We start from the raw sequence: 16,401 nt of genomic DNA on the forward strand, positions 1-16,401 counted from the left end.
CGTCAGGGACATCGCCGTGGTAACCTGCAACGAACCTTCGCTTTCCCACTCTTCACTGCGCTTACTAGCGAGCTAGCCAAGCTAACTAATCATTAATCAAATATAATCATTTATGATCTGGGAGGAGTGATCTTCTCCTGGGATATGTACTACGTCAGCCAATCACCACGGGCCTTACACACTAAAGCTGCTGCCTCAGCCAATCGCCACGGGCCTTACACACTAAAGCTGCTGCCTCAGCCAATCGCCACCGGCCTTACACACTAAAGCTGCCACCTCAGCCAATCACCACAGGCCTTACACACTAAAGCTGCTGCCTCAGCCAATCGCCACGGGCCTTACACACTAAAGCTGCTGCCTCAGCCAATCGCCACGGGCCTTACACACTAAAGCTGCTGCCTCAGCCAATCGCCACCGGCCTTACACACTAAAGCTGCCACCTCAGCCAATCACCACAGGCCTTACACACTAAAGCTGCTGCCTCAGCCAATCGCCACGGGCCTTACACACTAAAGCTGCTGCCTCAGCCAATCACCACGGGCCTTACACACTAAAGCTGCTGCCTCAGCCAATCGCCACGGGCCTTACACACTAAAGCTGCCACCTCAGCTAATCGCTAAATTAAACACTCAAAAAAGGTTTCTTCCATTATGAGCCTGAAGCATGAAGAGCTTTGCTTCTCCTGTGTCTCCGCTCACAGCTGTATAAGAGGAGAAACACCCAGCAGCAAGCTCAGCGCTTAATCCTACATGGGAATTGAACTCTCTGCCTTTAGGAGGAAAGGCCGACCTCTACGCTACACCGCCGCCCCGTTAACCAAACGCCCCGACAGAGAGGCCGCCCTTCGCTCAAGAGACGCAGCAGTGCCAATTAGGCCTTCGTTAGGCAAACCCTCGTTAGCAGAGAGGCCCGCATTCTATTACTAAGAACAGAGACAATGGCCTCTGTGCTTTCGAATAAAACCCTGCCCCACTTCCTGCTGAACATTCCTCATATGTGCTTCAGTTCTTATAAACACTGCAGTGTGTGGGGCAGCCTGTAGTCTAGTGGCTAAGGTACATGACTGGGGCAGCCTGTAGTCTAGTGGCTAAGGTACATGACTGGGGCAGCCTGTAGCCTAGTGGCTAAGGTACATGACTGGGGCAGCCTGTAGCCTAGTGACTAAGGTACATGACTGGGGCAGCCTGTAGCCTAGTGGCTAAGGTACATGACTGGGGCAGCCTGTGGCTAGTGGCTAAGGTACATGACTGGGGCAGCCTGTAGCCTAGTGGCTAAGGTACATGACTGGGGCAGCCTGTAGCCTAGTGGCTAAGGTACATGACTGGGGCAGCCTGTAGCCTAGTGACTAAGGTACATGACTGGGGCAGCCTGTAGCCTAGTGGCTAAGGTACATGACTGGGGCAGCCTGTGGCTAGTGGCTAAGGTACATGACTGGGGCAGCCTGCAGCCTAGTGGCTAAGGTACATGACTGGGGCAGCCTGTGGCCTAGTGGCTAAGGTACATGACTGGGGCAGCCTGTAGGCTAGTGGCAAAGGTACATGACTGGGGCAGCCTGTATCCTGGTCTCCACATTAAAAATGAATACACAAGCTCAAATATGGGATAAACAATCAGGAAGATGTACCAATATTAATGATAAACACATTCTAGACTTCCAGTGTGAAACAGCCCTTCTCTCCTTCCCGTAAGCGCTCCATGCCCAGGAATGTTTACGAGAGGAAACCGTTTCCAGGCCCACGGCCTCATCTTCCAAGATTGGGAGAAATATGTAAGCAAATGGATTCCACACTCAAGGACAGGGTCCAGACAGGTGGAAAAACACATTCCTCCATCGCCCGAGCAATTACACCCAACATCCGATCAAATCATCTCCGACTCTCCAACGGAGAGGATTGATTACCGAGACCTCACAGTTTTCATGTGTTATTCTGGATTTCAAATTGGAATTTTAAATGAAAAAGATGTGGTTACAATAAAAAAAATTCAAAAACATGAATATTGAGTTGGAATTGTTTTTCCAATGAAAGAGTAGTATTTTGTTTTCAAGCTGATAAAAGTTTGATCAGGTTACAGCTCTGATTAAGGCCCCCAAGTCTGTCCAAATCCCAGATTCATATTTTTATTAAGGTTTTATGTTTCTTGCAGACAGCGACGACTTGGTCCCCAAAAGAGACTATTCCAGGGGTATCAACAGGCAGCCAAAATATGGGGTACCCCCTCGCCCTGCGGCAGCAGTCCCAGGGTACCCTGGTGGGCAGAAATAGGGCCCCTACACCCCGAAACGAGGCACCAGTGCAGACACCGTGGAGCGTGGGAGCCGTGAAGAGTCTGTTCCCTGTTCCGCAGGGTGCATGCAGAAGGGCGTATGCAGCAGGGCGTATGCAGCGGGGCGTATGCAGCAGGGTGTATGCAGCGGGGCGTATGCAGCAGGGTGTATGCAGCAGGGCGCATGCAGCAGGGCGTATGCAGCAGGGCGTATGTAGCGGGGCGTATGCAGCAGGGCGTATGTAGCGGGAGGGCGCATGCAGCAGGGCGTATGCAGCGGGGCGTATGCAGCAGGGCGTATGTAGCGGGAGGGCGCATGCAGCAGGGCGTATGTAGCGGGAGGGCGCATGCAGCAGGGCGTATGCAGCGGGGCGTATGCAGCGGGGCGTATGCAGCAGGGCGTATGCAGCGGGGCATATGCAGCAGGGTGTATGCAGCAGGGCGCATGCAGCAGGGCGTATGCAGCAGGGCGTATGTAGCGGGAGGGCGCATGCAGCAGGGCGTATGCAGCGGGGCGTATGCAGCGGGGCATATGCAGCAGGGCGTATGCAGCGGGGCGTATGCAGCAGGGCGTATGCAGCAGGGCGTATGCAGCGGGGCGAATGCAGCGGGACGGCGTCCTGCAGTGCACTGCAGAGAGCTGCCACAGGGGGCGCTGTGCCCACACCCCGGCCCTCTCCGGTCCTCCCCAAACCCAGTGACCCCCCCCTCCCTACCCTCCTACCCCCCTCAGCCTCTTGCATAACCACCTTCCCCTCTCAGATTGCGATGGCGGGGCCAGCTGCTGTCCTAACGTTTGCACCCTCACCCCTCCGGACATCATTTGAATACCTAACCCCCCCCCCCCCCAACTCTGACACCGGTGGCCATTTTGATGTACGTAACCTCAGCTCAGCATACTTGACATCCCTGCTCTGCTTTTTTTAACACTGACACTGGGTGAGGGGGTATCTCTCTGTACACACTGCACACTACTGTAAACACCCGACACACACACACCCACACCCCAACGTGGGCCACACACACACCACACACACGCACACACACACACACCACACACCCGACACACACACACCCACACCCCAACGTGGGCCACACACACACACCACACACACACACGCACACACCCACAGCCCAACGTGGTTCACACGCACACCCCACACACACATGCTTCGTGGCACCTGATTCCTTCTGGTAACAGGCAGGGACACTCCAAAAATACTCAAAGCGTCATATCCACCTACATACTTAAAATAAACAGTTTAAATTACTGTCTGTCTCTGGATGGAGCAGTCACCCAGAGGCCTGGTCCCTCGCTGAGGTGAGTGTGTGAGTGTGTGAGGTGAGTGTGTGAGTGTGTGAGGTCAGTGTGTGAGGTGAGTGTGTGAGGTGAGTGTGTGAGTGTGTGAGGTGAGTGTGTGTGTGTGAGGTGAGTGTGTGAGGGGAGTGTGTGAGGTGAGTGTGTGAGTGTGTGAGGTCAGTGTGTGAGGTGAGTGTGTGAGTGTGTGAGGTGAGTGTGTGAGGTGAGTGTGTGAGTGTGTGAGGTGAGTGTGTGAGGTGAGTGTGTGAGGTCAGTGTGTGAGGGGAGTGTGTGAGTGTGTGAGGTGAGTGTGTGAGGTGAGTGTGTGAGGTGAGTGTGTGAGGTGAGTGTGTGAGGGGAGTGTGTGAGGTCAGTGTGTGAGGTCAGTGTGTGAGGGGAGTGTGTGAGTGTGTGAGGTGAGTGTGTGAGGGGAGTGTGTGAGGTGAGTGTGTGAGGGGAGTGTGTGAGGTGAGTGTGTGAGTGTGTGAGGTGAGTGTGTGAGGTGAGCGTGTGAGGTGAGTGTGTGAGGGGAGTGTGTGAGGTGAGTGTGTGAGGTGAGCGTGTGAGGTGAGTGTGTGAGGGGAGTGTGTGAGGGGAGCGTGTGAGGTGAGTGTGTGAGGTGAGCGTGTGAGGTGAGTGTGTGAGGTGAGCGTGTGAGGTGAGTGTGTGAGGGGAGTGTGTGAGGGGAGCGTGTGAGGGGAGCGTGTGAGGTGAGTGTGTGAGGGGAGCAGCCCTGGCAGGGGCGGGGCGGGCGTACCTGCGGTGTGTTTCTGCATGTTCCTCAGGGCGCGGACGAGCCCCTTGAACCCGTCCAGACTCCGGTCACTCTGACTGTACAGCAGGATCTTCTTCGCATCGAGGAACAGGCGCGAGATTCTGCAGAGACGCAGTTCACAGACTTAATTCAAGAACTTCACTCATGAACTCATAATAACAAACATCCTCATCACCATCACCATTATCATCACCATTATCATCATCATCACCATCATCATCATCATCATCATCACCACCACCATCACAACCACCATCATCATCATCATCACCATCATCATCATCATCACCACCACCATCACAACCACCATCATCAAGACCATCATCACCACCACCATCACCATCATCATCATCATCATCATCATCCTCCTCATCCTTGCGCTGCTGATGAAGGAAAGGGGTGGTACTCACATGGAGTCGTTGAAGTTGCCCACCACCCCCGGGGTCTCCCCGGGCGTGGGGTTGCGGAAGCAGGGGTTGTTGGCGTTGCAGATGATGCCCTGGACCCAGGGCAGGGTGCCCGCAGAGGGCATGGCCTTGTTGGGGAAGTGACCTGGAGCGGGACAGACACCAGCACTCAGCGCCAGAGCAGGGGCGTGCATCCATGGCAACAACACCCCCGCCCAAAACACACAGCGACAGCAACACCGCAACACAACAAGTCAACAGAAAGCACTTAAAACACACTCTATCAATCTGTCCATCAGACCTGGGTTGAAACAGTATTTGTTTTGGATTGAAATACTTTTCTATGTTCGACTAAGCTTGCCAGGTGTTTTGTGACAAATTAAATGATCCCAAAAGTGTAAGCCCCCGCCCATCCGCTCCTCCTTGCAGGCTGAAATGCACCAGGCAAGATCAGTGGAGCACAGAAAAGTGTTTGAATCCAGATCTGCTGTCCGCACACGGGACTTGATTAGAAGTGAGGTCACAGCGATCCTTCCCATCGTTCGGCATCGCTGCTGGGCGGAGGCTACGTCACGGCGTGTTACGGGCAGAGCCACACCTTCACAGGGGCGCCCAGTCACGCGCCACGGAGGGCCGAGAGTTTTCACTCCAACCAATCACAACACCCGCTGATCTCACCAATCAGCGCCCTGCTCTCCGGTTGAATTTGGGCTAATCGGTGAAATCAGGCACAGTGATTTGGTTGGAGTGAAAAGCTGCGAATGAGGGAGCCAATTACAGAGCGGTGCTCTCCGATTGGCTAACAGAGAGATGGGACGAGACAGCTGAGTGGGTGATTGCTCCCCCGCACCACTTATCTCCCAAACCATTGGCTCACCAAACTGTTCCACCTTTGACCTTTGCCCCCCAGGGCGAGTGATCCCTCAAAAAAAAAAAACCACGCGCACACTGCCAAAGATCCATGTGAGGACGGGTCGGCTATCAGTCAACCCGAATGCCCACAGGAGCACCGCAAAGACAAACACCAGGTCTGTTAGCATGGACACCTGTACCAGGAATCAATCGATCTAGTCCGGGAGTTCAGCGCACGCGACGGCCTCTCTGGTCTCCAAAGCGAACCGTATCTAGGAGAGACAGGGGGCGCAGGGAGGTTTGTGAATCTGGTCACGTGGCCGCGAAACAAACAGAACTAATCTTACCTTACATTAGATTGCATTACATTAATGCCATTTGGCAGACGCTCTTATCCAGAGCGACGTACAGTTGATTACACCAGACAATCCTCCCCTGGAGCAATGCAGGATTGAGGGCCTCGCTCAAGGGCCCAACGGCTGTGCGGATCTTATTGTGGCTACACCGGGATTAGAACCACTGTCCTTGCGGGTCCCAGTCATTCACCTTAACCACTACGCTACATTATGGTCGTTTGGCAGACGCTCTTATCCGGAGTGACGCACAATAAAGTGCAAAGTGCACACCCCTCACCAGGGACAAGTGCACTGAAACCCTGGAGGGAAGCACAGTTCCAAATGCTAGAGTTCCCATATAGACTGTGTGCAATCTCATCAAATACCAGTTCTTAAATCATACTTTTTCATTTGGTCTGTCAAGTTCTCTAGCTTTTCCTGATGAATCCAGAAGTGTTGCCTCAAGGATAAATAAAATAGAGGCGGTTGAGACAAAAATGCCACAGTTCTCGTTTGTATGACTGGTTTGGGTTTTTTTTTAACCGTGTTCCTGTAAAAGAAACGCCCCAGTTCTTCCACAGAACCAAAACACAGCCCTGTAGAAGTTTCACTTTCGCAAACCGCAACAGAGAAGCAAGAAAGAGACTCCACGTACCAGCACAGACCACAGAGAGGTCGCTGTGTCCCTCCGCCCCCTTCACCTGAACAACACCAAACGGTTCTGCCAGCCGAACCTCCCGAAGGACATCCCGTTCAGCCACGCTCCGTACTCAGGAACCCCAGCGATTAAAACGCACGCGAGTGAGCTCATCGCAGAACATATCCGACGCTGTGCCCATCGGCGATGACTCTGAGGCATAAGCTCCCGTACGAAATTCACGGACATCGGCAAGAAGCGCTCTGGGAATGGCCAGGCCTATAAGTACGTTGCACCCAGAGATCGGTAATGATAAGATAACATAAGGATGGACATGATACATTTATTGCCCATTGTCCCCCCTCCATTAGATTAACCCAATGGGACACAAATTCGGTCATGGAGACACACGGTGTACTGTACGCTGGTTTCCATTTCAATCGCAACACCGTGTTAGCGTTCCATGAAATGTAATCAGACAGATCATCTCTCACCAGCACACACAGTGGGTCCCCGCAGAACGGGGTCTGGGAGTGACAGTAGACTAACTGGACTGATCCCCGCTGAAAAGAAACTGCCCAAACCAGATTCTCAGCTGGTCGACAGCTTGATCCGTTAGACCAGCGCCGTAGTCACCATCGTTTGACCAGCTCAAGATATATTTTGAAACAGCTGGTATTTCATAGCTGGATTTTACACCTGGGAGTATAACTGTGGTTTCAGTTCAGTATTAATTGTAGCCATTTTTGGCCATAGTAAGCTTTGTGTGTGACTGGCGGGAAACTGCATTCTAATTTCCCATCACGTCGTGTCTGTATCTGAGGGTTTGTGTGTGTCGTCGTCCATGGGAGTTTGAGGGATCGCGATTCACGGTCAAACTCATCAGTCTCAGAAGGGCAAAACAAAAATAAACAGCACAGCTATGGGCGGCTTTAAGAGACAAACGCTGACAAAACGACCTTGGGCTAAAGAGCAAAAATAAGACGCTGTTCATATGACTTTACTTTCGATATTGATTTGTTAAATTTAAAACGTATTTTAAGAATTATTTTTTAAGGGTCTGGCCATGTGTCATATCGTGATCACGACGTAGTTGTTTGGACAATTTCATTCACTTGCTTCAGTTAGTAAATTAAAAAAATCCTGAGCGATGTTCATTTCACTAAAGAGAGAACCAGACGATTCGCGTAATTAATAGCACATATCGCTTATCTGCTAGATAAGCGCAATGGTTCAGCAGTTGCCATTTTGCTGCTGCAGATTACATCGCCACACACACGCAGAGAGCCTACGCGAGTTCCAGCGCCCGCGAGCTGATAACCGCCACTTCACGAAGGCCATTCTGCCCGCGTCAGTATCTTAAAGGAAGCTACTGTCGACTAGGAGGTCATAAACTCGCCATAAATCTATAAAACTAAATTGGAACGCCCGTTCAATAGACATTACTCCAGTACTGGGTGAACTTCCTGGGTAGAAAGCAACCCCTGCAGAGATGGATTATATTCTGCAATATATAATGTAAGTACTTGGAATTTTGGGAAATGTATAATGATGAATGTATTTCACAGCCGTTTCAAAAACATTAAACTGCTATATTTGCGATACCTTCGCAGCGCGTTGATATTATCCTGTATTTAAACAAACTTCAGTCGCCTATATTTAATTTCCAATTAGGAACCTCAGTGGAACAAGATGTAAAATAACACAAATATGAACCATACGGGTTTTTAGTCCAGAAAATATGCTCATTGTTGTGGGCAGGGGTTGGCATAAATGCACAAAACAACATATCTCCTTGTTGAGATACAAACTGAAAGCCTCCCAAAACAAAGGTGCCTACACGCTACCCTCAAAATGGAGGAGGTGTGGGCTCCTCTGCTGGTGAGATGAACTAGAAACCCTGAGAGACATATAACACACATGCAGTATATATACAGACTCTTTCCCTCTTGCCATCTCGATCCAAAATGGCGGTCAGCTGGGCCTGCTCAGCCCTCATTGTTATACATGCCACAGAGCAGGATAGGATGTTACAAACGCTTAATTGTGTCATGCAGTAGGCTTTAGGTTGTCACCCGTCTGTACGTGTAAATAACGTGTTTCAGACGAGAGTGTGTGTGAGTGACACGGTGTGTGTGTGTGTGTGTGTGTGTGTGTGTGAATTACATTACTGGCAGTTGGAAGACGCTCTTATCCAGAGCGGCGTACAGTTGATTAGACTAAGCAGGAGATAATCCTCCGCTGGAGCAATGCAGGGTTAAGGGCCTTGCTCAAGGGCCCAATGGCTGTGCGGATTTTATTGTGGCTTCACCGGGATTAGAACCACCGACCTTGCGTGTCCCAGTCATTTACCTTAACCACTACGCTACAGGCCGCCCCGCCCGTGTGCATGTGTGAGTGTGTGTGTGCGCGTGTGTGTGTGTGACACGGGGTGTGTGTGTATACATGTGTGTGAGTGTGTGTGTGTGTGTGACACGGGGTGTGTGTGTATACATGTGTGTGAGTGTGTGTGTGTGTGTGACACGGGGTGTGTGTGTATACATGTGTGTGAGTGTGCGTGTGTGTTTGTGAGACGCAGGGTGTGTGACTTACACTCATGCTGCTCATACGGGGGGTAGTGGAGCCTGACGGAGATGAGGATGAAGAAGATGAAGAGCGGCCAGATGATCTCAACCAGTAACTGGATCTGTGGGAGAGGAGAGGAGAGGAGGGGAGGGGAGAGGAGAGGGGAGGGGAGAGGAGAGGAGGAGAGGAGAGGGGAGGAGAGGAGAGGAGAGGTTCACGGCCTTGACTGAGGCACTAGTAAAACACAAACTAAAGCAAGTTTTGAGACTGAATTCCGTCAGCTGAATCGATGGGCTGAATGGCCCGTTCTCCTCGTGCACAGAGAGCTTATGTTCTTCTGCTCTTTTCCCTGATGAAAGCCTCTGTGCTGCTGCTCATGTGACTGTGGAGTCCTCAGGGCGTCCCTCAGGTCCGCCGGACCGTCTGCACTTCGGCCCCTGCACTGCAGCGGCTTGAATCTGACGTCCGCCAGGAACACCACTAACATGCAAGAGCCTCCACTGTGTCAGCAACTGTGTGTAGTGTTTATGGTGAGCACACACCTGCTCTACACACACACACACCCACACAGAAACAGAGAGAGAGAAACAGAGAGAGGGAGAGAGAGAAACAGAGGGAGAGAAAGAAACATAAAGAGGGAGAGAAAGAAACATAGATAGGGAGAGAAACAGAGGGAGAGAAAGAAACAGAGAGAGAGGGAGAGAGAGAAACAGAGGGAGGGAGAGAGAGAAACAGAGGGAGAGAAACAGAGGGAGAGAAAGAAACAGAGAGAGAGGGAGAGAGAGAAACAGAGGGAGAGAGAAACAGAGAGAGGGAGAGAGAGAAACAGAGAGAGAGGGAGAGAGAGTGATAGACGGAGAGACTGACACATCAGCACAGTTCTCCAGTTCCTGGCTGGTTTAGAGTTGTTCTCAGCCGCCCCGCTCACAGTGCTGTTGACCCACAGTGTCAGACCAGACAAACACAGGGACACACAACACTGCAAACACCAAAGAACAACACCTATTTTAGTCTTATATTCAGACTTGAAATTGTATTTCTCGTACTTTTGTGCTAAATAAGATGAAAATAATACCAATGAGGTGAGACAGTTTGACTTATTACAAGATTTGCCAATGGAATAAGAACATTTCACTTGCCAAGCAAACTTAAAACAGGATAATATTTTCTACTTGAGAGAACAAAAACAAGATCTTAAGTCTTATTACAAGACTGAGAGGCTTGTTAAAGACGGTCACTTTTCACAGGGAATGAACACTGAGTGACAAGATTTTTAAAAAGCAGGTCCACTGCTTCACAGCGTGGGGGTGGGGAGGGGGGGTAACAGAGGCTGATAATCTGCCCTGGGGGACAGGGGGGGGACAGGGGGGGGGACGGGGGGCATTGTCTATTCACTGACACGCTTATCACCTGCCCACCCCCAGACCAGATTGGGGGAGAGAAGCAGGCCTGCCCCTACATCTGTTACCCCCGTTCAGCGGCACCTGTTTCCCCTCCACATGCCCTCTCCTCATGGGGGGGGGGGGGGGGGGGGGGGGGGGTGGTATGAGGGCACTGCTCCCTAAATCCTGCAGCCGAATAACTCGGGACAGGACCTACCTACCACCTAATCTTCCCCTGATTTAACTGGCTGAAAATGTTCTCTGCATCAGCTGGTGTGTGGTGTGGCGTTCTGGTGCAAAATGGCTGCCGTTGCGTCACCCAGGTGGGAGCTACACATTGGTGGTGGTTGAGGCGAGTTTCCCCCTCCTCACTGTAAAGCGCATTGGGTGTATAATATGTGTAATAAATGCTACGATCCGGGACACACACACACGTCACTTGCGTAACGTGGCAGGTGTTTTATTCACAGTGAGGCGGGTGGAAAGGGCAACGCTCACGAGCGCATCGATATAAAACCTGAAGCTCCAGAGCAGGAGCTCTGTTTACACGTCCGATGAGAAATCGCGGGAAACGCGCCTAAAAACACTAAATGCGCGAACATTCCTTAAAACTTCCTGTTATTATTCCCTCTCTGTTCCCAGTCTGGAATCCATCACGCAGCCTCTCATCACCACTACAGATTACACCGGAGTGGAGACACACTCAAACTCACGCTGCACAGGAGTGAAAACGTTGCATTTTATTCAGGTGAATGTAACACGCCCAGGACTGAGAAAAATACAGTAAAACACATTGTGTTCCGTATAAAATAAAATAAAAAGCAATTTTTCACAACAAAATGCCCTACAGCCCACAAAAACAGAACATATACCCGTGTTCACTTGTGCACAAGCAACTCTGATAACGAAATCAACACCTTGGAGAAAGCACTGGAGTACTGAACCACACATCCTGTACTGATACGGCTCTCTCTGGCCTTGTGGTTTATTTACAGTACACGTCTGCTGGGTCAGAGGAGACTCGGCACAGAATATTCCATCAAATTACATTTGAGCTTCTATTAGCCATATTTAAAAAACAGGCCTTAATTCAGCTACAGTGTGAAACAATCTGTATGCAGCTATAGAACTTTTGAAACTTTTATTTAACCCGTTACGACATACGAAATGTGATTTTAACGTTCTTACTGGAACACTCTAATGCTGGTGTAACAATCACGACACCGGAGTTCTAGAACACTGGGTTAGAATGTAAAAAAAAATCAAATCAAATCGTTTTTACAGCGATGAGCAGAGGGATCTGGGCGCGCGGGAAACGCACGCGGATTGGGGCGGCCAATCGGACGCGGAGGACGGTTGCGGGCGAAGAGGCGATAAGTGAGAGATCGCGAGCTCACCGTTTGTCTGCGTCTGTAGGTCAGGTTCTTCCACAGGAGCAGGCCCAGCTGGGTAGAGACAGACATGGCGCCGGTGCACAGCCGCCCCGGATCGCTCCTGCGCTCAACTGCAAAAGAGACGGCAAGTTTGGGCCCAGGGCGAAAGAGGGAGAGAGAGACCACGGGTCCGTCCAACACAGTGCGCAAAGCTCTCTGGTCAAAGTGCACCCCTGTCTGTCCACCTGTCCTATCTGAGGAGAGCGTGCCCCAGCAAACAGTGTTTATAAGGGGGGGGCGGGGGTGGGGGTTAGTGCCCCTCTCTGATAACACTTTCGTCCTGAAAAACACACAGGGACTTTTGGATCCGCAAACACGCATCGGACCATTGACACATGCGTCAGTACCACCTACACAGATGTTTTGTTTAAAAAAAATTCAACATCAAACATCAAAGCAGAAATATATACAAATATATAAATATATGTAGTATAGGCTACATGATCAATATATGCATACGGTACAGCCAAGATAGTTGAAGATACATAATGTACATGTTCATGAAAAATGTATTTTTGGAAATCTGTGTTCATCAATAGATCAACTATTGATTGAAACTATACAACAATACCAGCGGATAAAGTTGCGTGACTTTTATTCTCGAAGTCAAACCGAAGTCAAACACCACCGCCGTTAATTTTACACGCGTGCGCGTTTGTCATTTTAAGTCGGTAATCTCGGTTAGTAATATACGACTTAATTCAGTGCTCGCGCGGCGTGACATTGCCTGCACTCGGGGGACTGTTGGTCATTTACAATCCTGGAAAAGTTGACTGTGAGAGAGAAAACGACAGAACATGGCTATTTCGTTGTTAGGTTCCGAGGGAGCGGTATGTGTGATTAGTATCTTCATTTTAGGAAATCCTATCTGCAGTCAAAAAGGGCACGTTCGCAGTAAATTTGGGCACGGTTCCTCTGAAATCTCTTTCTGTGCTCGCGCAAGCCTGTGAACGCTCTCCACTGCCCTTTTCGAGTGATATGGGTTATTGTATTATTATACCGCTCGAAACAAACGCAGCTAAGGCACAGCGCGAATTAAACGCATGTTCTGTCACTCATGCAGGTTAAAAGCCGTGTAGTGCCGCGTTATTAATGCACCCCTATATATAGTGCGTGGCGTGCCGTTCCAGTGATTGCATGAAACGGATTTCTACATTAGAATGTCCGTATTTTACACTGCGCCCGTGCTGAGCGATGATGTCAATGTCTTTGCTGCTCTTAGAACAATAATAATAACGACCTGAAGCAAACTTAACACTGCTGCACTGCTTATTCAGCGCACGACCCTTGATTTTCTGGCAGTCAGTTCCACCAACCGTGTACAAAGGGCATTTAAAAAAAAAAAAAAGCCTAATTCAGACGACCATACTCGTAATACTGTCATCAGACTGTTATTTTTTCCATTTTGAAACTGGAAGTTTGGTCAATATTTATTTATGTGTATTCAAGGAAAGCTTGAACAACAATTCATGCCATGAAGCCAGCGGCGGCAGAATTACTAAGTTAAATATTTTTAATTAGTATATGGGTTGGAGGGATAGCTACATAAAAGCGGCGAGGAAGAATAAGCGTTTCGGTTAGCCCTGGATATCAATTAAACCAGCGACCTGCGGACTGGACCCAGAACAACAGCGCCCCTACTGGCGCAGAAGGGAATATTTTCCCTTTATTGAATTTGTTGTTTATTTCAGCTCCTCTGCGGAGCATAGCTATTTTTCACACACTGTTCAAACGACATCAGTCCCCTCACAGGCCGCTATGGATGGACACACGGTCGCCGAGCTCAATACAAGCGTTCCGCGTACACCCCAACCTCCCTCTTGCGTCTGTAGCCTAGACATTTATACATGCTGAATACAGTAACAAATAAGCGCTAATTAGCTCGACGTTTTTCAATTATTCAAACAATTGTTAACAAAAGCGAACACATTGTTCGTGTTCTGTGTTTCTGTATCAAGTAGCTGTCAAATATCCACGCACTGCTTCCTCTACATAAAAACTGCGGTCACTGCAATTAACACAAAGCACAAACTTACACACACAAAAAAAAAAAAATTAACGACACTAGAATTTTCAAACGAAATTAATACTTTTTAATTGTCTGTATTCCCCCCCTAATTCCTTAGTTGCCTGACAAATTAAATATTAATATAACAAAAATGAATTATGTCAACCCAAAACTTGAGGCTCAACGATGTTTCATTGTCTCGGCATGAGAGGTTACTGTCGGTCATTCCGCTCAGCCTCTGTCTCCGCGCAGCGCACGAGATGCTTGGTTTACCAATTCAGCACCAGAAGCACTTCCTCTCGCAAACGCTGCCCGTTTTTTACCAACGGCGTCACAGCCAGTGAAATAAACAAAAAATAAATGTAACATTACATTTTTATCTATCTTGTTCCCAAAGAAAAATGACCCGGGTATTCATATGTAACTGTTAATAATCGAATTTCTGTATGACATCGATTATTTCTTATTTCTGTTGGCAGCAATTTCTGCGTTTTATTGTTGCCATAAAAATATAGAAATGTTCAAAAAAAACAACTTGTCCCTTCAATTTGTTACGTCAACCAAAGCATATTAAATGTCAACAAGTTTAAGTTTGCATTCTAAAATCTGCACAATTGCATGCCACAGTCAAGTTAACAAAGACTCTGAACGAGGACCAAAGAAGAAATTAATCAGAATTCTTACCTTTTCACGAAATATCCGAATCTTTCCTTTTCGAGCATAAATAGATAGTCCTTTGGCAAAGTGAAGAATAACTAACCCTTTTTCTTCACTTCCTCTGTGTCCGTTATTGTCCACTCTGTTCGATGTGGCTCTCGCTATAAAGAGTGCCGTTTTTTTCTCCTCTACGCTTTTATACTGCTACCGCTCGTAGCTGTAGGGTTACTCTCGGTCAAAAGGATCCGAGTCTGCGAGCTGCTCCCTCCTTTCAAGGCAAGCACGTGTAGAGTCAAAACAGCTCTTAAAAGGGCGACGCTGGCGCCCGGGTCCAACCGTCAAAAGATACATTATTTATTTCGCGAATCAAACGCAACATATTTTTCATCGGCGTCCTTGTTATACAATTGGTATTAGGCTATTTTTGCTATTTTTTGCCTTACGTTTTATGTTTGAGGGGTGCAACCACTCTTCTCTCCAAAATAGACAAACGTGACTGTAAAATGGGAACTAGTTCCTGTTCCGATGAGCTTACAAATTATCTCCATCCCTTCTCTCTCACGGAGAAAAACTGATCTTAAAACTATGCGGTATTGTACTCGTTGTCCTGACTTTCGCTTTAGGCTTGCCTATTATTAATTGAAAATCACCACCCTATTTTCCGGCTTGAAGGACAACACTAAATTGGCAAGCAGTACTGTTTTATGAGACACTCCGCACTTTACCGGAATCATTTCATACATACATGGATGTGTTATTCACTTGCATTGTAGCTACTCAACCAACCATTTTGGTCCGGAATGATGAAGTCAGCGGGACCCCATTTGCAGGATTATGTCGTAGAGTGCATTGACTCAGGTGGACTACGGTGCCACTCAGAGTGTTTCACATACACACACACACACACACACACACACACACACACACATACACACGTTTCTTATCTTTTACGAATGAACAAACCACGTTTTGTTAATTTTGGCGACGCACAAATAATAGACCCTCACAACCGTCTCGTAAAAGATGCCATGAGCGCCCTTTACATAGTGCAGGGCATGTCTAGCGAGAGAAGTTATGTTAATTCACGGTCAATTCGACATCTCTTCTCTTATTCTAATTAGATTTCTGACATAAATATTGCCCTTTGCTCTCTGTAGCTTTTCAGCTGCTCCAGTCATTCTGTTATCTGGACGGAATTCTTACAGCGACCCAAACCGCGCGAGATGTATTTGATGGAAACAACGGAACCAGATTAGGCCAATAGAAATAATACTGTTACTTCAGCCTTCATGCAAATTAGAGCGAGAAGTGCTCTAGTAGTGTCGATTTTACCCTGGCAATGTAATGCAATGTAAAATTGTCTACGGAGCAGGCTATTTTTCCCAGTGGTACAGTAAATGTTTTAAATGAACTCTGCGAGAGCAAACCCTCCCACACTGACACCGGATAAACTCTTGTTAGGCGATAAATGAAGGACGATCATTTTATTGCGCAACTTCAGCATGAATCTTTAAGAAAGAAAAAAAAAACAGTGTTGCAATGCATGACTACTGACGGACACTCAGCCTCTGACTAGGGGTGAAAAGTGCACTCTGTTCTGGGCTGCAGGTCTGCCGGACACCCGGGGAATGACTGCGCACATTGTGCCTTTTGTGCGAGTACGGTGACCTTTCCGCCGCGGCCAAGTCGGACGGAGCGGGAGGAGACGCCAGCTCGGTGGTTTGGCGCTATCCCATGGTGCACCGCAGAGCGCCCTCCCCCTCGGGGGCCCCGGAGCAGCGCTGG

The 16,401-nt window shown here is 48.9% G+C and overlaps 1 protein-coding gene across 1 annotated transcript in view; it reads right to left on the reverse strand.

The window, feature by feature from the left end:
• abca1a (ATP-binding cassette, sub-family A (ABC1), member 1A) overlaps positions 1 to 14,804 on the reverse strand; it is a 54,331-nt gene extending 39,527 nt beyond the window's left edge. Inside the window, 5 exon segments of the mRNA XM_061244779.1 lie at positions 4,323 to 4,441; positions 4,751 to 4,892; positions 9,164 to 9,257; positions 11,916 to 12,022; positions 14,644 to 14,804. Coding sequence (XP_061100763.1) covers positions 4,323 to 4,441; positions 4,751 to 4,892; positions 9,164 to 9,257; positions 11,916 to 11,981 — 421 coding nt within the window. The 5' untranslated portion in view covers positions 11,982 to 12,022; positions 14,644 to 14,804.
• Between the last annotated feature and the right edge of the window lie 1,597 nt (positions 14,805 to 16,401).

This window comes from Conger conger, chromosome 6 (genome assembly GCF_963514075.1).
Source record: "Conger conger chromosome 6, fConCon1.1, whole genome shotgun sequence".
Classification (NCBI taxonomy): Eukaryota; Metazoa; Chordata; class Actinopteri; order Anguilliformes; family Congridae; genus Conger; species Conger conger.